This window comes from Vitis vinifera, chromosome 8 (genome assembly GCF_030704535.1).
Source record: "Vitis vinifera cultivar Pinot Noir 40024 chromosome 8, ASM3070453v1".
Classification (NCBI taxonomy): Eukaryota; Viridiplantae; Streptophyta; class Magnoliopsida; order Vitales; family Vitaceae; genus Vitis; species Vitis vinifera.
In genome coordinates, this window is record NC_081812.1 from 20,028,430 (window position 1) to 20,052,910 (window position 24,481).

Below are 24,481 nucleotides of genomic sequence, written 5' to 3' on the forward strand. Positions count from 1 at the left end.
AGTTTTAAATGAATATGGCACCTTACACTTGAAGAAAAGGGCTTGGGTTGGACAATCGATAGTGCTGGGCTTCGGCCCTCCACTAGATCATTGGGTTCTCTTAGGTCCACAAAGCATCGCCTCAGTGACAAATTTGACAAAACTTAGTTGAACACAGGTAGGACTTCCTGTGGAAAATCAGCCCAAATGTCAAATAAAATTTACCTTAGGTGAGATTTTTGTTCAAATGATTGGGTGAGGCCCGGGTATAAAGAGGTTTCGCACAATCCCCTTTTGGGTTGCCAAGAGAATAAAAGAAAACAATAAAAACTGGAATTATGATCTCGAGTTTTACATTGTTTTCATTCTAAAACCCAAACTCAACATAGGCTGAGGCTGAATTCCCTCTGGGTCTCCACTCACGTTCAGTGGAGGCCCATGAACCTCAGTGGGTGTGAATGAGATGCTCATGAAAAGGCATGAAACATAAGCCAATATATCAGTAACATACTAAACTAACTTCTAAGTTTCTAAAAAGTAGCCAAATCTTCCTCTTTTGAGGTCCTAGTCCGTTTCAAAGCCTGCTTGGCTGTCTCTTGCACATTGGACAACTCCATTGGATGTTCCGTACATTTGAAAGTAAAACTACATATTCATCATCGTGTCCAAATTTTAGTGAAGATAGCAGTGGCTCTAAAGCATAGTCTGCAATATGCAAACTAAGATGACATATTAATCAGATCAAGAAGCTCCAACACAAATCCTCAAGTGAAATTTTCTAGAATTATAAAATTGTCATCCCCAATGTTCTAGTTGGAATCGCCTTTGTCCAGAGTACCATTCTTCATCAACAAAAATAAGGATAGTAAACCGACTTCAAGAATTGCCAAATCAGTTTTATACAATCGAAGTTCAAAGATTCAAACTCCATTGCTCAACAACCTGTAAATAGACGAATCATCTTTATAGCAAGACTTGCTACCGATCAAGCAATTAAATAAGCTTTTTATCCTGAGGAAAAACCTTGTACTTTATAAGTGACATGTATGTTAGGAGAGGTGGTCCAACTTTAGTCGCACTTGCTATTCTCTACTCCCACTGGTTTCAGAACAGGCTCTGGTGCACCAGGTTCAGTTTCTACCCCCACCTGTTAAAACATGAGACAACTCAGTTAATTTACCATCCTAGGGTTAGAACACCAAAACAACAACCTTATCGTCTGCAGACATTACTATTGAGGGTCAGATTTGCTTTAAAGAAACAGCAGTAATTTTAAAATCAGGCATGATTCATAAATAGTTTCACTAAAACCAAACCAGATCTGCATGTTTGGATGGTAGTAGTTGCTGGTGGTGCAGCTATGGAATAGCAACCAAAAAGTCAAGATCAAGTATTAAGAAGTAATGACAGCCAAAATCATGAAAGCAACCACGAAGTGAAACAAGTGGTGGTTGATTTGACACGACTAGCAACTTTTATTCCAATTATAATAATGAAAGCAATTAATAGCGCAGGAACTACTCAGTAGATGAGATCAGACTTCACATTCGCACTCACTGCATGATGTGAACGGGACTGGCATCCTACTTTTCTTTTGGTCAAGATGAAGGTTCTATCAATTTTATAACAACTTTCTCCAACAAGCATGGACCTGGAATTGGCCAGCTTTTAGAAGAGGTGAGTGCAATGAGCAGAAATCTGACCCGCTATCAAAGTAGTCCAATTGAAACCAAAAAATATAGGCCTGTCTGTGCTCCTTAATTGTTTTGGTTTTAAGGCTGGCTTATTTATTGTCTTTTCACCTTCCCTTATTGATAAGCTCTTTTCCTAGCTCACCTGAAAAGATGAAAATGCTTTTTCATCATCTCAACTAAAGTACTGAACTTCCCCATATTCAAGGCAAATCTCCGTCAGTTTCACGCAACTAGATTTAAAATGGGAATCATTACAATCAGGGTTTCCCATGCACAAAATGATTTAGAGAAGGGTTTTTTTCCCCCAAAAAAAAAAATCAAACATTTCAGTCAACCACCTTCCTTTTTTAATATATTTTCTGAATTTGTAGACCCAACTACAGTTATTGATTAATAACCTTAAAATCATGCCTAATATGAACAACAACACGACCCAACCATGATGCTAAAAAAGTCATAAAAGGAATATCTATCTAAACATAAAGTATGCTGGAAGATTAGATAATAATATGATCATACGCTAATTATGATTGAAGGACTGTGTATAGGACATGCATAAGTGGTGTCTATACAGGCCTTGTTTGGGATAACTCTGTTTTTGGCTTTAGCCTATAAATTAACCTAAAGACCAAGTCACAAAAAAGTAATATTAGTATTATAAAAAATTTATTAAACATGAAAAAACTTCTTGCATGAGCTAAAATAGAGCTTTTACAAGAAATAGCACTTTCTTGGATTCCTTATTATGCTCCTTTTTAAGTCATAAGCTCTTTGAACAAAGTTAGCCAAACAGACATAGCTCTTATTAAGCTTAAAAAGAGCTTTTGGCTTCTTAGAAGTTGATCCAACCAAGGTCATAGTTTATTTTCCAAAAAAATGACTTTGCACCAAAAAATTAAATATATCATTTTCTATGTCTGGAAAGTAATTTCTCACCCATCATCTCAATATAATTTTCCATGATATGATTCAAAGATAATGCAAATGAAAAACATTTTGATCAAAGTACTAGCAAAAATGAGAAAATACTAAGATTGAGGACCAGAAAACATACAAATCATTTTTGTTATCATTGATTACTCACCCACATAGAGGAGCTGATGAATTAAAGTGGACATAGAAATACAAAGGGACAAAAAATTAATATGAATGGAGAACTGATTATGATTGTGTGTGACTTGACCAACACCCACCACATCTTAAGGGAACATTTTCTAAAGGCCAATTTGACATTGCTGTGAAAAAATCACTTCTAGTCGTGCTGGAAAAAAAAAATCAGTTGTAACTAAAAGTTTAGTAAGTTTCAAAAGTAATGTTTAAGAGTTTGACAAACCACATTATTAAATTGCAGTGAAAGCGTGTAATGATCAAAATGGGGTTGTAAAAAATGTAAACAAGTTCTAAAAACTAATTCTTTAGTATTTGAATTAAATAATTAAATCAGAATTAAATAAATCATTGTATTATTAACCAATTTTTAATATTTTCATTCTCATTTTCAAAAGAACAATCCAATTTTTCTATTTTAATAGAATTCAAGTAAATAGATCTATAATATATCTATATACATAGTGAGAGAGAGAAAGAGAGAGAGAGAGAGAGAGAGAGAGAGAGAGAGAGATTTTACAATGAGTAGTGCAAAATGGAAATCCCAAAAGAAAAAGGCTCTATGAGAGGGGATGATAAGAGAGGGAAAAAAATGTGTAAAGAAATTGTGGAAGTAAATTATTAGAAGATCTAATAAGCAATTTTATATAAAAGATTCAAATTCTTAATAACTCGCTTTTGAAAAGCTACCATTTACTTGCTTCTTAAAAGATTCTTTTACAAACACTTCTTATTTACTTTATCAAACAAAATAATTGCAAAAAGTTATTGCAAAAGTGATTCTGAGGGACGTAAAATCAAATCCCAAACAGAGCCTAAAATCATCCATTGATAGCTGCTAGTGCTTTATGGTATATAGTGTTGAATATGCAAGAAAAAAGAAGTTTATAACACATGACTAAAATAAGGAAGTTGAGATGGATCTGTCATTTGTCACAAGCAAGAAGGGATACAAATAGGCCTTAAGGAGCTATGAGAAGAAACAATTAAGGAAAAGATGAGAGGAAACAAATTGATTTAGCCAAAGATAGTTTGACTAAAACCTAATGATTGATTTGATTCATCTGAACATATTACAACACATGAGGAAGAAGTTGTAGGAAAAGACACTGCTTATGTTTGAAAATATATATATATATATATATATATATATATATATATATATAACCTCAATCACAGAAAAACCGGATTAAAAGAAGGGGACAAGGATGACGACCACAAAGAAGAAGATGAAGAAGAAGAAGAAGAAGAAGAGGAAGAAAAATCCGTGCAGCTATCCCCAGGTAGTTTGTAAAAAGATCGATCAATTCGACCAAGCATGCACAATGCTGTAATGACTTAGATATCATGTTAACTGCAGTAAAAACTACACTGCCGGACCTCTACCCAAGTAGATTACCAATCAGTTCCAATCACCAGCATATGGTTTTACAAATAAAGACTTCTTGAGATATTTAAATCTGAAGAAAAATGTATAACAGTCCATTCCAACCTCAAAATTAAAAGGAAAAAGGAAACAGAGGTTCAAGTTATGCTTAAGAACAAAATCAGGTTTGCTTATGGGATCTTGATAACAGGACATCAACACTATAACCCTCAAAACTCAGCTCAATTCTGTTCAGATGTCACAACTATTAAATAGATAATCATTTTTATATTATTAATAAAAGAGCACCACCATATTCAAAACAAAGAATATGCTAAAGAAGTGTGCAGGAAAAGGTAAAAACAGAAAATACAGCTGCAATAACCAACACCAAAATCATCCTAATATTTAATTGGATTTTCTTCACACATTTCAGGTCGTTCATATCAAACTTTTCCCCCCACCCTCTTAGTAAAATCATGTCTGTAGCCTTGGAAAATATCATATATTTATGATACTTATCTCATAGTGTACTGAGGATTTTGCCCATTCCAATTCCTCTCATCTCAATGTTATTAAGATAAATAAAAATTAAAATTAAATTTGAACAATAAAATAAAATATTCTAAACAACACCGGTGAACAGTGAACTAAGTTTCCGAACCCAATTTCCCAATCTACTCAACAAAGTGGCTAGCAAGTAATCATAAAGAAACACCGAATTCCCACAAATGAAAAGGCATTAGGGCATTTACTTACCTTGCTATTATTATTGGCCGCAGGCTTGTACGGACATGCAGCTGGAACCCTTTCTGGCTTCCTATACTCCCATCCGAAAAGCCCATAAACCTTTGCCTGCAAAAGGGAAAATTATTAAAAATCAAACCCACTTTCGATAATTAAAGAAAATGGCAAAACACGATAAGAACAAACCCACAAAAATAATAAATCGAGAAAATTAAATATGAAAGAAGGGAAATCTATATCGCAAAGAGGGATTATAAGGGGAGAGGATTATCTCACCATGATGAGATTGAAGAGTAAGGGCAATAAGTTGACTATTGGAACCAGAAACAGCGGTAACAAACACGCCAGACATACCTACCAAATATTATATAATTCAGATCAACCATAATCGGAAGTAGGTATAGCATCAAAACCACATTCAGAAAACAAAGAACGCCCTTCCGGGAATTACCATCTTCGATCGCCTCTTGCTCTGTGTGAAACGCAAAAGCGAAGACTCTAGCGGGTGACGATGCACTAGATGATGCCTCCCAAAGTCGCGATGCTTTCTTACCTCCGCCTAATTTTATAGTCTTCAACGCATCAGGCGGGTTGATCGGGTAAATAGCAGAATCAAAGCCCAATTTAACTTCTGAATGTCTTGCTAGCCCAGCCCAAATTCAAATGCCGAAGAGAAGCAGACTTCTTTTTGCCTACTTTTCCTCTTTTTCTTTAGGGCTTTTGTTCCTGTTTTGAATAACTGTTTTATGTTATTTAAAACAAAAAACATAAAAAATTTATTTGGAAAATGGGGTGTGTTTTTATTTTTTGTGTTCTCAAAAACTGCTTTTTTGATAACAATAAAAAAAAAATTTCATTGTTTTTTTCTTGTTTTTCTTGTTTTCTTTTCTTTTTTTTTTATGTTTTCTTAGCTGTTTTTTGTGTTTTCACAAAAAGTGAGTTTCACCCACCCACCCACCACACCCCCACCCGCAAACCCTTTCTTTTTGCTTAAATTATTAAAATTAATATACTTATACATGATGACAAAATCATCATTTGTTTAAAAAAATTATAACTAGTTTAAAATTTTCAAAATAATTTTTAAAAAAAAATTAAATGAATTGTGCATATGAGAATTATTTATATATTTATAATATCAAGTTAATGGAAGACAACACTTTATTAATTAAAAAAATAACTTTCAAACATGTTTTTTATCTTACTTATTCTAAAAAAAAATTTATTAACTCAACAAAACATTTTTCTTTTTTTTAGAGCAAAAACTGTTTTCCATAATTCAATTCCCAAACAATTTTTTTTTCTTCTGAAAACGTAAAAAACTGTTTTGCATAATAGTTTTCAAAAACAACAATCAAATAGGCCCTTACTTTTTCCGAGGCTTATATTCAACTTATTTAATTTGTATCGTTTCTATATTTATATTTATACTATGTATAAAAGTATGACCCCTTCAAGACACTTTTTATCCAAAAAATCCTACTAACAAATTTATATACCTGATAATGTCATCTCAATTTACAACAATTCATTTCCCTTATACCATGATGTCTTCTTAGTTCACACTCATTCATTCCCCTCAAGGGAAATAAATGAAATTAACCCTACTAATTTTCTAATAATGTTGATGAATTTAGTCAGCCCGCGTGTGAAATTTCCTTTTGTATATCGACCGTGGCATGGAAGGAAGAAGCAAGGGGACGAGTACTCCTTTCCTCATAGTACCTCAGCGGCTCAGCCATCTCAGCGAAATGATAAACCCGAAACACCTATTAACGCCATTTACAACCACTGAATAACAGCCTCCCATCGGCAGTCAAAGGTCAATTATCTTCTGGTCATGTACAGCAAATATACCAAAGTTCATTTAAAAATGGAACCCATACAATCAGCCAAGCAGGCTGCAAAAACCATGTTGTCTATCACGTGAGAAATAAACAATACTGTTTAAACATGATATCCATTATGAACGTTTAAATTGTTACATCGTAATAATATGCTTCCGTTTTCTGTTACAGCAGTGAGAACGTGCTTCCTTCTCATCCAGGATGTATTCTAACAATCACTGTGCATTGTCGCCCTTACAGGGGATGCCAGTGCAACGACAAACAGGTCTACCAGAAGCTTCCCAACCATTGAAGCCACGTTCCAAGACAAGAATGTTCTTTATTTCCTCATTCTCCACCCCTGTGAGATAGGTTGCAAGCCTTCGTGCACAAGTTGGACCACGAACCTACAAAAGCATCCACTGTAAGATTATTGGTTTTGCGACATTATATAAATGACTTTCATATAACTCTCTTCTGGTAGGTGACAATAATAAGTTTCTGGCATTGACAAACAAAAGCATCCACCGTAAGATTATTTGTTTTGCGACATTGTATAAAAGACTTTCATAGAACTCTTCTGGTAGGCAACAATAACAAGGCAATAACAAATAAAAGAAGGATAATCTGCACATTCAGCATAGAAATCCCATTATCTCACAATAGCAGAACTGCAGAACAGTGGGTGCTGGTCAGCGCAGAAAATGATATAAGCGTCAAGGCAGTTTCAATATGCCAGATGACAGGATCTATTATATGCAATTTCAGTTTCCTATGGACACAGGATGGGACTAGAGAGAAGAATCTTAGAGAATTTATTTTATGTAGTTGTCGAAGGAATCCTACTTTGAGATATCATTATGAATGTTTGAAATTATACTTCCCAATTCTTTTACTCACCATTTGAACAACAGGAAAGGTCAAATGGCTGCAACTTGACCACCATAAAAATATGCAAGAAAGCCCTGGTTTGACCGACATGGTGCTTTATTGTTTGAGTTTACATCAGATTAGTTGCTTACATAAACTATTCATACACACCAATGCAACCGAGCAAAACTAAAGCACCCGACAAGACTCAATTGTGGGTTAGATGACTACAGTCACGGTATCTTTGTCCCAGATCCTTAATCTATAAGCATTAGTATTTTGATAATTACTTCTGATCAAACTGAATTTTCAATTGCTAATCTTACAGTAAGAAGGAGCTAAAGGGATCCTAAGCATACCACATATCAGTCATTTGCAACGTTCATTTGCAACGTAAAAAACGAACAAAATATCAAAGGAACGAACAAAAGATCATTACTGATACACATTCATCACGACATTAAAGTGCTTCTAGTTATGTTCTAGAGCGAGCCAAATGTTAATAAAATCAGATAAGTTAAAGACTAAAACAAATGGGCAATTCACAAACTTTATGAAAGGCATGGGGGGGGAATGATGTGACACAATCCCAGAGCGATGAAAATCCCGTAAATTTCAGTAGATCAGCAATTTTGCGGAATTTTCAGATTTCCTTTTAATGGAAATAAGAAATTGCAGACTATATGTGAACCATTAATTAGTTTAACACCGCCATAAATCTGCAGTGAATCAAACAAAATTCTGCAATACTCAATGTCATGATATATCAACCCGGTAGATGTTTCCACAATTTTCCTCGAACTGGTTAAAATTAAAATGGAATGCGAAAACCTGGTCGAAATGAACACCCAAAACAAACCTAATAATGAATCCACCCACCTGACTTAAGGCGCAATGGAAGACCAGGGTGTCCTTCCCTTTGACCTCTTGAACCAGATTAGAGATCTTATCAGAAAAGGTGTCGCTCGCATAGTGCAGAGACCCGGCTATGTGTCCATCGTAACTCCTCTCATCGTCCCTGCAACCCCACCACACAAACCCTCAATTTCTCCCCAATTTATTCAGCCAAAATCACAATCAAGAAGGAAATATAAATTAATCGAAAATCGTGAAAAGCAAATACGTAAAAGGAAGAAAATAAGACTAACTACCGGACATCGACAATAGCAATATTAGGGCGACGTTTGAGGGCTAGAAGCTGCGAACCAGTTATGTAAGAAATACTCCGAGCCATCTTTCTCCTCTCGTTTCCTGTCTGGACAGTAGACCCAATAGGAAGTCGAGAGCGAGAAAGACTCCGTAGCTTAGACTGTTAGACACAGGGTTATATAGATACTGCTAGGATGTAAATTTTTCCGATTGGATCGGGTTAGTAACTAATTGAAACCCGAAAAGTAATAAACATTTAGAATTGGGTCTGGATAGCGACTAATTAAAACCCAGTAATTAATAAACTTTTAGAATCAGTCTCTTAGTAAAAATGTGTTTGTCAGTTCTTTTATTAGAGGTGTTTTTTTATAAAATTATTTTTATGCGGGTAGGATATCAAGTGTCTCTTCATAAAATGTTATAAGTGAATTTTTTAGAATTTTAAAAGTATTTTTTTAAATTTTATCAAATATTTTAAATTAAAATATTTTATAAAATATTGTCAAACAGATTCTAATACCGTATTTTATAATATTTTTACTTAAAATGTTTGGAGTGAAAGTGTTTTTTTACGACATATGAAGTGTTTTATATATATATATATAATATTTGTGATTTTTCATATTTTTTAAAAGTATTTCATAAAATTAGTATCAAATGGATTCTGATCTATGTGGCATTTCTAAATTTTTTTAACATTTTTAACTTTTCATCAAAAGGTTGTTTTCAAGTGTTATAAAGATCAAAAAATTATTATAAACGACTATCAAACGAACTATACAAATATATACAATGGTTTGAAAATCGGATTGGACCACTGACCGATCACGGTTCCGATCCGATCTGACCAATTTGATTGACTTCGAACCGGGGTTGGACTGCTTGAACTGTCTGGTTCAATTAATTTTTATTTATTTATTTATTTTTATACAACATCAAAACGACATTATTTTGGAGGGTATATAAGCTGCCTGGAAGTCTAGAAATTAGAAACCCTTGTCGCCTCGGTCCTCCCCCCGCAACAACTGTTAGCGTGTCGCTCCGCCTACCCCCGACATGCCACCGCCCGTGACACCCAGACGGTGTCCATTGACAGTTGTTACAAGGCGACAACTTGTGGTGTTGGAAGTCGGCGAAGCTCTTCTTAGTTCCACGCAGTGTTGAAAGTTGGCAAAGCTCCTTGCTGTTGTTAACCGGCAAAGCCGACATTGGAAGGCGGCTCTGGCTAGTACCCCTCCCTATCGTTGGTACATGTTGTCAAAATTTACGAATTTATTAATTTTTAAAATTTTTATAAAATAATAAAATATATATATTTATGATGTCACCGATTCGATCGCTGGTCCAACCAGTGAACCAGTAATTTTTTTAGTTAAATGATGGGTTCGGTTTTGAAAACATTGAATATATATGATATTATATTTATTTTACGGTTTTTTAATAAAAATATTTTATCTAGATGTGTTTTCTAAATAATCATATATTGGAATAATTTTTCTAAAAAACATTATAAGTTATTTTTCAAAAATTTAAAAATATTTTCTAAATATTGTTAAACTCGTGATTTTTCTTTTAAAAAATAAAAATATATTTTACACTACAACAACTATCTAAAAACATTGATAAACAACTGCGTTTAGTAATGTATTTTATAAAACGTTTTTAATATTTATAACACTTGAAATTTTTTATCTTTTTAAGTATTATTAGTAATACTAAAAATATTTTTTAAAATTATTATCAAACGTACTTTTAAAGTCCATTGAATAATACTTTTTAAAAGTGTTTATATCCTTAAAAATACTTAAAAACATTTTTAAGGTAAAAAAATAGATGTTTGATAATATTTTGAGAAACGCTTTTGAAAATTTAGAAAACACTTAAAGTGTTTTTCAGACGAGTATTTGGAAGGTGTTTTTTTATAAAATCACTTCAAAAATTTTCATATATTCATAAAATACAATTTTATTGCTATCGTCCATTTGTATTTCATTTTCTACTTCTTTATAGCTTTCTTTTTCCTTTTCATAAACATAATTTTGTGAGTTTTTTTTTTAACAATATAAACATATATATATATATATATATATATATATATATATATATATATATATTTTATAATAAAAAGTTTTTAGTTTATTATAATATATTTTTTATAATAAATTTCATTTTTAGTAAATTATTATTATTAAAAGTGTTTTTATACTATACCATATATTATAAACACCATTAGAGTTACTTTTCTAGTTTTTTATAAAATATTTTTTCATAAAAGTGACGTAGACAAAAACATTTTCAATAAAAACACTCCTATTAGAAATAGTATCGGGCTTTTAATTCAAATATGATCCAACCTTATTTTTAGAAATTGCTGGTATGAATTGAATTGATAGGTTGATATGGTTCAAAAATTAGCTTGAGTAAGAATTTTTATAAAACTTTTTTTCTTATATGTTTATATGGAATTTTTTTAGAAAAAAATGAAACCCATGTTTCGCCATGATAATAAACGTTTAAAATAAATCATATATATATATATGTATAAACGAATTTTAAATCTATATAAAAACCAAAGCTTAAAAACGGTTTTTATTGATAAAAATGGTATAAACTAAAATTGCTGAAAAAAGTAACTCAAAAGGATGCAACGAAGCGTCTCAAATTAGATTTGGCCAGGGGCAAAATCGTAAAAAAGAAAGAACTTACAACGGATACTTGCAACTTAAGGCTCCAAGAAAGCAACATCTTTTTTGCACCGCCTTTTTTTCCCCCTTTAAATACTTTCGACTCAGCTCACCTTCGTTTCCACGATCACTCCACTCCTTTCAGGGGAGAGCTTTAGCAAAGCAACGAATGGATCCATTCACCGTAGACGAAGAGACGGAAGATGACGAAGAGACAGAAGGCGAAGCCGAAGACTATATTCCCGTGGAGGGGTCGACTAGGGTTTCCCAAAACGGTGCCGTTACGTCCGACCAAGCGATAAGCGTTAATGGAGGCAGCGGTGAGGTGTTGGCACTTCGGGTTTCCGACGAGGGGTTCCAAGAAGGGGGAGGTGAGATGAGAAGAGTGGAAGGAGGAGAAATTTCGGCGATGGGGTCTTCGTCGTCATCCAATGGGGGTGAGACCCAGGAGGGGTCAGACGGGTGGGTTCAGGATCAAATCGATGGTTTGTGTTGCCCTATTTGCATGGAAGCTTGGACCAGTGGCGGCGAGCATCAAGTCTGGTTGGTTTACTTACTTCTGTTCACTTTATATTCTTCAGATATATCCCGCGTGAATGAAGCAAAATTAAGAGATTCAAATTTTTGTACCATTTTCAACCAATAGGCGCAGGCGAGACAGCTAAATAAGTGGGGAGTGCTCCATATTATAGGTTTCGTTTTTTCCCTCGTTTTGGTAGATCAATTGTGAATTTTGTTTGTTTTTGGATTTAATTTATTCTTAGAAAATCCAAGAAACGGAGTCCAGCTAGGAACTCGAAGGCTCATTCTCCGGTTCGTTTTGATTTTGTCTGGACGTTGGAAAGCGAGAGAAAAAAGGGGAGGGAAGGGAAGAAAAAGGATGGGGAAGAAAAAGAAGAAACAGACAAAAAAAGCTTGAGTTAGATGAATAGGAGTAGGCAAGGCAGCTAAGTACGTGGGGAATGTACCATATTATAGGTCTCATTTTTTTCCCTCGTTTCGGTAGATCAATTGTGAATTTTGTTTGTTTATGGATTCAATTTGTTCTTAAAAAATCCAAGAAACGGAGTTTGGCAAACTCCAGGCACTCGAAGGCGCATTCTCCAGTTCTTTTAGATTTTGTTTGGATGTTGGAAAGCGGGGAGAAAAAAGAGGAGGGAAGGGAAAAGGATGGAAAAGAAAAGAAAAAAGAAAAAGAGTTAAACAGAGCAGAGTGTGAATTACTTTTCCTTTTAAAGGGTCAAGTCTCCTCTCTCTTGGCACCGTTCTCTGTCTACTATACTTGTGTAACTTGAATTGTGTTGGTGGTTTTATTTTGCAAATGCCTTCTTGAATGCTGGTGATTTTAACAATCTCCTACTTCAACAACATCCACTAATGTAATTGCTTCTTTTAAGGATTGCAGTTGTCTTCCTTGTGGGCACATATATGGCATCTCTTGCATCAAGAAATGGTTTCAACAATGTGGAAGAAGTTCTGGGAAGGTATTTTTCTTTTGAGTTAGGGCACCTGTTTCTGTATCCTGACTTACTATTATTTCTCTGTTCCTTTTTAGTGTCCTCAATGCAAAAGGAAATGCACATTGAGAAATGTTAGAACACTTTATGCATCACGGGTTGTTGCTGTGGACGAAGATCTACGAAAGGTTGTACATTTTATGCATAATCCAATGGAGATGATAGATTAATGGAGATTATAGTTTTGACAACTCTTAATCGAATGTGGCCATTTCTTGTTTGCAGAAAATTCGATCTCTTGAAGCAAAATGTGCTAGTCTTGAGAAGAAGGTAAAAGATACTTACTAGGCAAAAGGAGAACCGCCATTAAGTGCTTGCGGTGTAATTTATGTTTGCCTGTAAAGAGAATTGTATAATGTTTGGTTGTAGGTAGCATCACAACCATCAGCCGCTGCCTTTTAGTGTTCAACATACATCACTATATACTTCTCTCTGTTCATCTTTCTGACTTTTTATGATAACATGCCCCCTAACAGCGCAGGTATCAAATAATACTTGTTTTATTCTAGATGGTCTGGTTCATGAGGCAGTGGATACATATAGAACAACTTTTATAAAACTTTCCTGATGCTCTTCTATGCTCAATTATTGTCAAGAAAAAAAAATGTTCATTTGAGTAGGAAAATAGCATAAATTAGCTGTATCATGCCATTCTAATAAATATTTTAATGCTTCAGCATTCTTCTATGCCAACATCAGTAAACTACTTCCCTCCTTTTTGGATAAATAAGATATATCTGTCTTTGTTACTGATGAGATTTTCTGGTAAATTAGATTGAGGAGGCACAATAGTTGTAATAGGTGCAGCCATCCTGGTGCAAGCGTTACCATAACCTATAAACCTAATTATCTATTTTGGGATTGGGTAAGATTGTATATTGGGGATGACTCCATGTCGATGCTTGATTTTATGGATTGGTTAGGAACTCAGTAGGGTGTGGATGCTTATTTTTGTTTTTCCGCACCTTTTTATTTTTTGGTTGCTTGTATACATTGTGTATACTCTTCTCTTTTTAATACAATAGCTTTTTTTTTTTATACCTATAAACCTAGTTATCTTTTATTTGGATTGTATGATTTGATATATTGTAGAATTTTTTATGGATGCCATGATGCCACTTGGATATGCTTCCTCCCATTTTTAAAATTTTTTTTAAAATATAAAAATTTAAAATCCTTTTGAACAACTTGTTGGTTATTGCATTTTTGCCTTTTAGTTTTAAAATCTGGTAGCTATCCTTTTAAAGTATAAGGAAACAAAAGAAAGACCCTATCCTATTTGCATATATATATATACTATTTGTGTTTGTGTTTTCTAAAGAAAGAAAAAGGGTATTCGGATGAGACATCTAAGTTTTGCAATTCGTGAAATTTCTTCCTTTTTGATGACCAGAGGACTTTATTAAAAGGATACTAGGGAATTTAAACAGAGGATGAAATGAGGAGTTTTCCTTACAGAAGAAGAAAATTAAGACGGCGCAGCAAAAGAAAAAGAGAGGCCTAAAAAGGGTAATGAAGGCAAAAGCGTCCTTCTTAGCTGTAGGTATCTACTATTGAGATGCCATTTGTCAGGATACAATGAATAGCCGCCCCTACTAGGAAAATTTAACACTTCTCTACAAAGATGACACAAACTATAGGATTTTTTCCTATCCTATTAGCTGCCTTAAGAATCACATCAATGTTGTTCTTTTTTCATGATATGTAGCCCTAGTTTACATTATTTGAAACCCATACATGGTCAGAAATTTTCTCTAGCATTTAAGTAGTCATTCTGTTGAAGTGTTCCATTTCTGTTGCACTCCTTGCATTTTGATGTTTTCTGTTTATGAAAAGGGTTTCACAAAGCAGAGTTGTATATAACATGTACAGTTGATGATGCCTTTTCCTCACTTCAGTGGTATCATACTTTCTGGGGACTATTATTAGCTAGGGGAGCAAATGTGATATCTTGATATTTGTAATTGCAGAATGCTGATTGGTGTATGAAAGAATCTGACTGGCACAAGAGAGAGGCTGATTTACATTTACAAGTACAACAACTTATAGAGGTATAACCTTGTGATGGACATATACATTTTATTTTTATTTTTATTTTTTTGTTTTTGTTCTTGAGGAGATCTTTCCTTTTTGATGTAAAAACAGGTTTATTGACTTCTTACCCTATTCATCAATGAAATTTAACAAAGACTAATACTCATTCCTATTTCTATGAGCATGTGTTATGGAAGGGAAATTCACAAGGAAGGATGAGGAATCCTTCAAATATGATTCATATCAAGAATGAACACAGCAAACACCCATACTAATCCAGATTTTCTATGGGAGGGGATTGAATCCAAATAACTCAAGGGGCCTTAAAGTCACTGAAAAAGTTTGAAGAGGATATGACACTTCTTTTAGCCATACCAAGAAGTCTTTAATTTGTCAATCCAGACTTCCAAGAAAACATCCATCTATAGACAGGTCTGCAATGCTGCACATCCAATGATCATATCTCTAGGACTGTCCTGTAACTAAAACTCCTGCCACCATAATATCTAGGCCCCCATATTCTTTCATCTTTACTATACCTTCTGTTAAGGACAACATTTTTGTCTTGATAGCCAGCCAAAATTGAACTGTTTTTGGGAAGGGCCCTCATGAATCTACCTCTTATGATTCCATAAAGACCTTCAAACCTTGTCTGACCTACGTAAAGGGAAACCATCAAAATTGAGCTTCAGTCTATCATTAGGTGAAGAACCCAATCAACATTTACAGCCACAACACTCCAACATGAATAACATATTGAACTTGAATCTAATATACTAAAGCAGACCCCATAAAACTTCTTGATCACTAGCACTGACAATCAGGCTATAGCATAATATTCTTCTACAGTTCCACATGTTAACCACAAATTGTTATGTCCTCAAATATCCTTGCATTCCTCCTCAACCAAACAACCCACATGAGAGCTAGGATGATTCAGTACCTCCTACACCTGAAAGGAGATGAATAATGAACTATGTGTCAGCAATGCTGGGAGGCCTATGGAATCCCAGCTATAGAAAATAGTTTTTGCTATGGCTTTGGAACAAAAATGGAGAAGATGGTTCAGCGATTCCGCACTTCTTTAGAACAAAACACAGTAATCAGGATCATCAAGCCTATTGAGTTGAAGAAAATTATTTGTACATTAAGCTCATAAAATGGCACATCAACCATTCAAAAGCTTTAAGGTTTTAAAGCAACTTCAATTTTCCAAATAAAATTTCTTGGAGAAAGAGACAAAAGTATTAACATTTGAAAATGCACGAAAAAGGAATTTAAAATAAAGAGACTGCTAGATCCCAATGCCCAATGCCTCTCATCCAGGAAAGAATGATATGGAGACAAATCTTTTCTTTTCTTTTTTTGATATGCAAAGATCAAATATAATAATAGTGGTTAACTAAAAGGTGCACAGAAGCATACACGATGTATACAATGGTGCCAAAAGGCTGAAACAAGGTGAGGGCATAGAAACAAATCATTAGGGAAGCCAGGCAAGGGAAAATAGATCAAGGAAATTTGGATGCTATGTATCAAAAATCCTATAAAGATTTCCTTTATCCTTATCACTGGTGGTAGCACACATTTGGTAGACATTTCTTGCGTAGCAAATGATGTATCTCCTGTTTGCTTTGAATTGATGGTAGGCATGTGTACAATATTTTTTCCACACTTTCTGGCAGCATTCATTTATGGGGATATTTGTGTGGTAGAAGTTTGTTAAACTCACTGGCTTAGGCCTTGGTATAAAAAGATCTTAACTTGGGGAAGTTTGTTTAGCTTTCTTTAGTCTTTCTCTAGTGAGAAAAAGTTCTAAGTTCTTGTTAAACTCACTAGATTAGATTATGTTGGTAGAAGAAAACATCTTTGTTTAAATTTATTTTTGATCTTCTTTTTCTTACGTTGGGTTTAAACTTTGGCTTTGTAGAGGACAACTTATTTGGAGCGCTTGTCAAGTGAAATGCATGGCAGAGGGTCAGGATTAGTTGCTGCAAGGGGTTGTCTTCATTCTTTCTTTGTGAAAGATTTCTTTTTCTTTTTCTTTTAATATTTTACACATTTTGCTCATTTTGCCCATCATTTTATGATTTCCTGAGAAAAAAAACCAAATTTACTATAGCATCAGGTGTCAAGATCATGTTATCCCTTCTATTTTGATTTAGAACAATTTATTTATTTTTAACTATTCTTGTAGGACATAACTTTGCTGAAAATTTTGGCAGACGGGGTTCCTCTTGCAACTTTGTATTACAGGTGTGGCACTTGGTTTTTCTTATGGCAGGGTTTTCCTTTCTGGGTGGAAACACCCAATTACGAGGAAAGTTATATTTTTTTTGTTTGTTTGTTTTTTGGATTTTGCTTTTTTGGCTCTTTTTGTTTGTTTGTTTTTTTTTTTCTGTTTTTAATAAATGCCTGAGAAGAAGTGTTTGGTGCCTGGAGAGTGATCATTGGATGATAGGGCTGCTCTAATGTCCTCAATTTTCCTTTTTATTCAGTCCCTTCGAGTGTTGGATAAGATTGCACCAAAATCTTCTATTCTTGACAAGCAAAAATGAAGATTGAACTGGGGCATGTGAAGAAAAAACAAATATAAATGAAAAAAATGGAACTTTAGAAAGTAGGGAATATAATCATGTTAGACATAGCTTGTCCACTATTGTTCCACACCATCCATTTCACTATGAGGAAATCAGTAAATAATGAATCCTTATTGCATGACTAATCTATACATTATTAAAGTGTACCAAACTCCTTGTTTATATAATTTGGTTTTTCTTTAGCCCATTCCAAGTTTACAAATAAGTTAGAAATGATAGGGTAGTTTTGTTAAAAAAAAAATGGAAAATATAAATTGGAATTCTTAAATTTTTTTAATTATATTTTTATAGATAAATGAGAATTATTATTAAAAGTGTTTCCTCTAGTAGACATGAAGTATATAAAAGTCTCCTTATGGAACTTATCTGAGTAAGAAGAGGTCAAACAAGAATTCTTAAAATTCGTCTCTTTTGTCTCTCAAGTTTTTTTACACACTCGTCATGCCTCCTATAACACTCAGGTGGATTAGAACTCTTTTTAAAGATTATGTGTAAAACCAGTTTAAAGTTTTTGTTGACCTTCATGTATGAATGATGGTCAGTTCTGAACATCTTTCTCACGTGTTTCATGTGCTGTGTGACCTCTAGTGGTTCATAAATATTGTACTGCAGGATTGAGAAGGAAACTGAGAGCACTAGCATATCAATTTAATAGTAGAAGGATATCCTTGAGGGAGGGATCCTTGTGATGATTATGGGGCCTGAGGTAGTCATTAAGCATTTATAATGAGTTAGGAAGCAGAATCCATATCATTGAGTTAACTCCACCATCTCCATATCACTTCCATTTTTTGGCACCAACTCATTACTGTCACTGAACCACTACTGCCACCTTGGGCTCCCACACTACCACTACACAACCCCATTACCACCTAACCAATGCTAGGAAATAATCGTTTCTGCCATCACACTATAATCATTGTCATCCTGTGTGCCACATCATGAGCACAAACCCTTGCACTGTTATTCCACTGCACAAAATCTCCATCTACAAATCTCCCTCCACTTCCACCTACACCTCTTCATTGACTTCCATGAAACCAAAGAAAAAAGTACCTATGTAATGCCAAAAATTCCAATTTCATACCCCTCATCACAATCATCACTAACTTGGTCAACTGTGTTCTTGCTATTCTAAGATAGGTTTGGCCAATGGTTAGCATACTTGCTAGTTTCGCCAGAAAATTTCAATTCAGCAATCCATTTTTTTAGATAAAAACTGAATGCATGAAACTCAATTCAATTGGACCCAGATGAAGTTATGGATTGGCTTTCATGGGTGGTTGCTTTGTGTTTACATGGTGTTTGTTTAAGGTAGATTCTTGCGAAGGATTAGGAACATAGAGTAACTGTCAATGTCGATATGGTTTTTGGTTGACTTGTAGGATGTAGCTGGGTAGGGGAAAGGTGGTTGGGTCAACTATGTCTTTGTTTATGGTGTAAGTGTTAAACTGCCAATGTCAATAAGGTTTTTGGATGTCTTTTAAGATGTTGCTGATTAGGAGAAAGGTGGGTGGGGTCAATTACATATGCGTTAATGGAATATCGAGTTGAGTGCAGGAGATTGTTTGAGCTGAATACTATGGACAAAATGGGGAGAAAAATAGCTAAGTTTATCACCATCATGGATGAAAATTTCGCTGAAATTTCATGTATCGATGATCGGCGATACGAAATAGGTAGGCGAAAAATCGGTGAGGCGATTTTTCGGAAAATTTCGGCTAATTTCACCGAAAAATTGATTTTTTACTTATTTATCGGCAATGTTGGCAATTTTTTGGTCCGGTCAATGTGCGGTAAAACCCTCAAAAATATGAAATTGTGCACGTGGGTTCCTGGACTCGAACCCCCGCCCAAACCCAAAACAATCGTGTGTCCTTACCTTGGCCCGCCACTGGGCTGCTTGCCCACTTGTTAAACAATAGGCACCAAATATATATATAGTAAAACTATCACAAAACAAAATGTTAAAAAATAATTTTAATAAACAAATTAATTCTAATTATTTTATTTTTAAATTTCATATAATTAATCACTAAAAATATGAAACCTATCATTATAATTTTCTTAACAGTTTTTTATATCATTTATATGTTAATTAAATATAAAAAAATGTAAATATTAAAAAAATTTATACATATATCATCATTTATTTTTTATCATTTAATACAATTAAAGTTAAATGAATTATAATTTTAAAATAAGATATATTGTAATCAAATATCACAATATTATTATCGAATGACATTTGATGTGATTTAATAAATTTATATCTTTTTATAGATGCATACGATATTATTATCAAATATGATTGATTATATCATATACATATATTATTTTTTTTTATAAAATAACTTTAAAATATCTATTATTGTTTATTATGTTATTTTTAGAGTTTTTCTCAATTTCATAATTTTTTATTAATTTTAGGCTACCAAATTTTTTTTTTTCCAAAATATCCGTCAATATATTAGTAAAATCAAAGTACCGATATATCCATGATTACTGATATTTTCATCAATGATCACCATTGATGGTAGTGATTTCATTATCATAGCCTTGTAATCCCTTTATGGTGCTTGTAGGCTTTGGGCCCTTTTCTAAATTCTCTGTTTGGTGAATGTTAATCATCAAATGGCATAGTGTTGGTGCTTCCTGGTCTAAAATTAGTTTTCTTCTTTTCCTTTTTTATGACAGCTTATTCTAGATTAGCTTCTCTTAGCTATTCTTATTTGATTGTAATTGCTGTTCACTCTCACCTTTATAATGTTAATTGTGCTTAACAGTCAGAATCTTTGTAGAAAGAGTTGCAGGTAGATGGTGCGCGATATTTTGATATAGATGCTTCTGGTGAAATTTTGGTGATCGCTAGAAGGCTTTCTGGGACGGGAGGAACACATGTACTTACCAAAGTATGGTTGTTTGGTCTGGAAATGAAAATTCACATTAGTAATCAACACTTTAGTTTCAGGTTTTATATTTTGTGGGAAGGACCTCTCATTCTTCTCTTGAACTTTATTATTATCAATATATGTATATGTATCGTTTCAAATCCAAAAAAAAAAATAAAAAAAAAATAAATTCAACACTTTCCTACCAACTGCATGCACACTTTAAAACTCCTCCTCAAGTTTCTTTTAAACGTGGTTTTTGCAGATGAGCTTGATATCTCCACATGAAATTGAAGATATTCTACTTCCTTCTGGTACAAAAGCTGTTAAGGACTTGCGTGTTTCCCCTGCTAAGTGTAGACTTGCACTTTTGGCTTCACTGGGGAAGAAATTATCAGTTCTTAGGTGAAGCTACTTTTTGCTATTTAATCTTTGTTTCCAATGTTGAGGCTTCTACTTTGTACACCATGATTTTCTGTGAAAGTATCTTACTTTGTTGTTCCTGTTTTTTATTTCTATTTTTTTTCCAGTATGGAAAGCAACAATGTTATTCTCACATATGATTTGCCAGTAAGTCAGTTTTTTATCCCCTCTGATTTGTTGTGATGTTGGTTATAAATCAAAGAGGTGGATGTTTGCTTGCTTTCTCCATTTTCCTGCTTCTGGAAAAATATTTTTTTTTAAAAGAAACATCTTCTTTTCAATTTCTTTAATTAGTACCAATTTTGATAAAACAGTGAAATATTTCATAGATTGTGTTGGACCTTGAGGCCCGGCTCAGGTGGCAAAGGATTTTTTTTTAGTTGTTGTGTGTGTAGGGAAGGGTTTGACGTTTTTCATTGAGATGAATATTCTCATAATTAACAATGTCTTCCAGACGGCTGCTTGGTCATGTTCATGGGATCTGAACAGTTCGCATTATATGTATGCTGGATTACAGGTACTTAACTGTGTTTTATTTAGCTTCATGAGACAATTGAATTCAGTGGTCTTTTTTTTGTTTGTTTGTTGTTTTTCCACCCCCCATTTTAAACTTGTGCAGAATGGCATGCTTATGGTGTTTGATATGCGCCAAACTGCAAGGCCAATGGCAGAAATTAGTGGGCCCACAAGCAATCCCATTCATACTATACAATCTGTTCTACACAACTCAACCCTCCCATCAGGTGTTAGCACCCTTCTATCTGCTTCTTCAGTTGGTTTGTGCCAGTGGAACTTTGGTGGAAGTGAAGAGAGGTAGGCTTTCACCAAAATTTTCTTGGGGAACCAGTAATGCGTTGCAAAGAAAAAGGAATTGATCACATGCTTTTACAGCCACTAGAAGAATGAGATTTCCTTCCAAATTCTCGTTCCTTGTTTGACTTTTTCTTGTTCTTTGAATTTTTCATCAATTTAGATAATTTGGTAACTTAATGATGCATTGAAAAATTATTCATTTGTTTGGAAGTCTCATTTTGTGTTTCTATGTCCATCTAGTAATTGTAATGTTACTGACGCAAACAAGCGCAAGTGTTTCACCTTCACTAATAATTTTTCTCTCCTTGTATTTATTTTGGCATTCTTAGGGAAATCAATGGTGATACTGGATTGGAATTCTTATAATATTTTGTTTTTCGTGAGGATAGAAATTCACCGAATTTAAATGGTCATCCTATTCCAGTGTAGCTTGTTTTAAGTGATTAGCAATTCAGAAATTAAAAAATTCTTTTGTCTGTAATTTATGGTGTTGGGCGAGATTGTATAGTGGAGAGAGTTGTCTCTTATAGGCTTCTTGGAGTGGATAGCCTCCAGATAAGGGCTGGTGGGGTTTTTTTTTGCTTTCCTTTTGGTTGTGAGGCTTAGCTAGTTTGTATACTCCCTGTATACTTTGTGGCTTTTTGGCCTCTTTTCAATATATTCAGCGCTTATCTATCAAAAAAAAATTCCTTGCGTACCTGGAAAGCAATTACTTGGAAAATTCTCATGCAATTCTATTTATTTCTTTATGAGGCCTTGCTTTGACCAATTTCTAATTAATGTGCATTGCAGGCCATTTCTGGTTCCTGAAACTAAGAATCACGGAGTTTGCATATCCCTTGCTCATTGTCCGAGCAGTGATAACATTGTTTCTACTTTTCGTCCCAAAGTTGAGATGTCTAATGAGATTGCTGTTTCTCAATATTCACTTACTCCATCTGTTATGGGGCAAGGGATGCAGGGTTCCCATGTTCTTCTCAAGAGAGTGGGTGGCAATTGCTATCAAAAGTTGGGATCTTCATGTGCAAATGTAAATGATATTCGCCTGCAGAGATCTGCAATTATAGATTTACAGAGCCACCACCCACTGTTTGTATCTGGGGATGAAATAACACATGAATTAGTATTGCAAGAATTGCCATCTTTAAGAGTTTCTCAACGCCTCAAGTCTCAGAAACATCCTCTCCGTGATGTTAAGTACTCACATGATCTAAGCCCAAGCTTGCTTTGTTGTTTAAGTGAGGACACCTTGCAGTTTTTTTCTGCCAAATTTTCATGAAAAAGGTAACTTCGTTTCGGTGGTGATATCCTTGCCTCACTTGCTTTGGTTCATTCTTTTCATCAAATGGGTCATGTTACCAATCATCTAGAATGTTCACATATTTACAAATTTTGTAGATTATGGCATATTGTAATAGTTTCAATAGGGGACCAGTTACATTTTGAAATTATTTGTAGAGGTGATGAATGTAAAGTTTACTCCTTATTTGGTAAGAAGTGCATTTTGTTTTTTCTTTTGAGAAATTACTAGGATAAAATGTTCTATGGCAATAGAACTTAATAGTGTTTCTGTGTACAAGATGCACTTAAACACAAAAAGTTACAGGTGAAGATTTCCTGGGCCTCCATAAATGCCAATGAAATAGTGTGCAACTGCAATAAAGGTGTTATGAAATTCTGGTATATTCACTGTAGCATTGAAGATCATCTAAATTGAACAACCAATTGCTGTCTGAGATGAAATCATAATTGCTGCTGAGATCTCAGGAAAACCCAAGGCCAGAGGCTTGTGTATCTCCTTGAGGAATTTCTGGGGTGATCAAAAGAGCGGTTTTATTCAGGAGATCTTTCATATCTATCAAAAACCTAACCTGATAACAAATTCTCTGGGTAATGAATCATAGAGGAAGAAGGAAACAGAAGGTGCTTCAATATCTGGTTGTTAAAGGGGAGGCATTGGTTCATCAGGTTTCCTTGGATGGTGTTGAGATTGGGGAGATGAGAGGAGCAGAGAAGATGGAGGTGAAGCGCCTTTGCTAATGGTTTGCTTGCCATCAAATGTGGGTTCAGAGTGAAATTGATGGTTTGTTTTGTCCTGTTTGTGTGAACTTGAACCAGCAGAGGTGAGCATGATTTGTGGTACAAATAGTTACTTTTTCTATCTGTGTTATTGTTGGTTTCAGTAGTTTCTTGATGTGTTTGTGTGTGAAAGCATGATCTTTGCCTTGTATTATGTTTGAAATGTTCTTTTTAGCATTACATGCATGGATTGTGTTGCTACTTGGGATGAAATGGTGCTGTGAGTTGATTCTGGCTGCTGAAATCATGTGTAACTAACCTAGCTTCTTGATTTTGGTGACATGGGAAAAAGCAAGGTACTTTGTGCCAGGTGTAAACTGAATGCAGCCTTTCTTCATAGGCACAATACAGCTACATTCACAGGTAATCAGACAAAAGTTAATTTCCATATTGGATGGAAGAGAACAAAAACATGGGCATGATGCGTACCTTCTAATTACCTGGGAAATCGATGAACCTCTCTCTAGATCAACAAATTTCAGATTTCTTGATTCAATCCAACAAGCCTATTACTGTAAGTAGCTATAGTGTCCTAATGATATCACTTACAAATCTGTGATGGCACCTTTTGACATTATCTCTTCTTTAGCATTGCAATTCATCCAAGAATTGCTAAATAAAAAGAGCAATTGTGTCAGGACCCTTTTCCATTTAACCTCTCTTCTTTCTACATACATCTTTTTCTGTCTCCTATGCTTGCGT

The 24,481-nt window shown here is 34.3% G+C and overlaps 3 protein-coding genes across 4 annotated transcripts; 1 reads left to right on the forward strand and 2 right to left on the reverse strand.

The window, feature by feature from the left end:
• Nucleotides 1–743: 743 nt before the first annotated feature.
• LOC100247006 (uncharacterized) lies at nt 744–5,639 on the reverse strand. Of its 2 annotated transcripts, XM_002268951.5 has the most exons (5): nt 5,345–5,612; nt 5,170–5,247; nt 4,906–5,001; nt 1,003–1,126; nt 744–921 (listed from the first exon to the last, which is right to left on the reverse strand). In XM_002268951.5, exons 1-4 carry the CDS (start codon nt 5,345–5,347, stop codon nt 1,049–1,051), a joined length of 255 nt encoding a protein of 84 aa, XP_002268987.1. In that variant the 5' UTR covers nt 5,348–5,612; the 3' UTR covers nt 744–921; nt 1,003–1,048. The 2 variants fall into 2 exon arrangements, with proteins under 2 accessions (XP_002268987.1, XP_010653988.1); XM_010655686.3 differs by having other exon boundaries at nt 744–1,126; nt 5,345–5,639.
• A 1,097-nt stretch (nt 5,640–6,736) lies between these two features.
• Nucleotides 6,737–8,975, reverse strand: LOC100260619 (dual specificity phosphatase Cdc25). The gene is made up of 3 exons (XM_002269094.4): nt 8,741–8,975; nt 8,469–8,607; nt 6,737–7,126 (listed from the first exon to the last, which is right to left on the reverse strand). The coding sequence occupies exons 1-3, from the start codon at nt 8,821–8,823 to the stop codon at nt 6,956–6,958; spliced, it is 393 nt and encodes a 130-aa protein (XP_002269130.1). The 5' UTR covers nt 8,824–8,975; the 3' UTR covers nt 6,737–6,955.
• A 2,495-nt stretch (nt 8,976–11,470) lies between these two features.
• LOC100241876 (uncharacterized) lies at nt 11,471–23,224 on the forward strand. The gene is made up of 13 exons (XM_010655685.3): nt 11,471–11,965; nt 12,828–12,906; nt 12,978–13,067; nt 13,165–13,209; nt 14,910–14,990; nt 16,904–16,973; nt 17,171–17,229; nt 20,375–20,485; nt 20,730–20,869; nt 20,995–21,034; nt 21,342–21,404; nt 21,507–21,700; nt 22,493–23,224. The coding sequence occupies exons 1-13, from the start codon at nt 11,592–11,594 to the stop codon at nt 22,977–22,979; spliced, it is 1,833 nt and encodes a 610-aa protein (XP_010653987.1). The 5' UTR covers nt 11,471–11,591; the 3' UTR covers nt 22,980–23,224.
• Nucleotides 23,225–24,481: the final 1,257 nt, after the last annotated feature.

What these genes read in the sequence shown, in the direction of transcription:
- LOC100247006 (XM_010655686.3), bottom strand. An exon ending in TACTCTTCAATCTCATCATG is followed by an intron (nt 5,002 to 5,169) that starts GTGAGATAATCC and finishes TCCCTTTTGCAG; the next exon opens with GCAAAGGTTTATGGGCTTTT. An exon ending in CGGCCAATAATAATAGCAAG is followed by an intron (nt 1,127 to 4,905) that starts GTAAGTAAATGC and finishes ATGTTTTAACAG; the next exon opens with GTGGGGGTAGAAACTGAACC.
- LOC100260619 (XM_002269094.4), bottom strand. Translation starts at nt 8,823, where the DNA reads ATGGCTCGGAGTATTTCTTACATAACTGGTTCGCAGCTTCTAGCCCTC. An exon ending in ATTGCTATTGTCGATGTCCG is followed by an intron (nt 8,608 to 8,740) that starts GTAGTTAGTCTT and finishes GTGGGGTTGCAG; the next exon opens with GGACGATGAGAGGAGTTACG. An exon ending in TCCATTGCGCCTTAAGTCAG is followed by an intron (nt 7,127 to 8,468) that starts GTGGGTGGATTC and finishes ATGCTTTTGTAG; the next exon opens with GTTCGTGGTCCAACTTGTGC.
- LOC100241876 (XM_010655685.3), top strand. Translation starts at nt 11,592, where the DNA reads ATGGATCCATTCACCGTAGACGAAGAGACGGAAGATGACGAAGAGACA. An exon ending in GTGCTAGTCTTGAGAAGAAG is followed by an intron (nt 13,210 to 14,909) that starts GTAAAAGATACT and finishes TTGTAATTGCAG; the next exon opens with AATGCTGATTGGTGTATGAA. An exon ending in CTTGCAACTTTGTATTACAG is followed by an intron (nt 17,230 to 20,374) that starts GTGTGGCACTTG and finishes GAATCTTTGTAG; the next exon opens with AAAGAGTTGCAGGTAGATGG.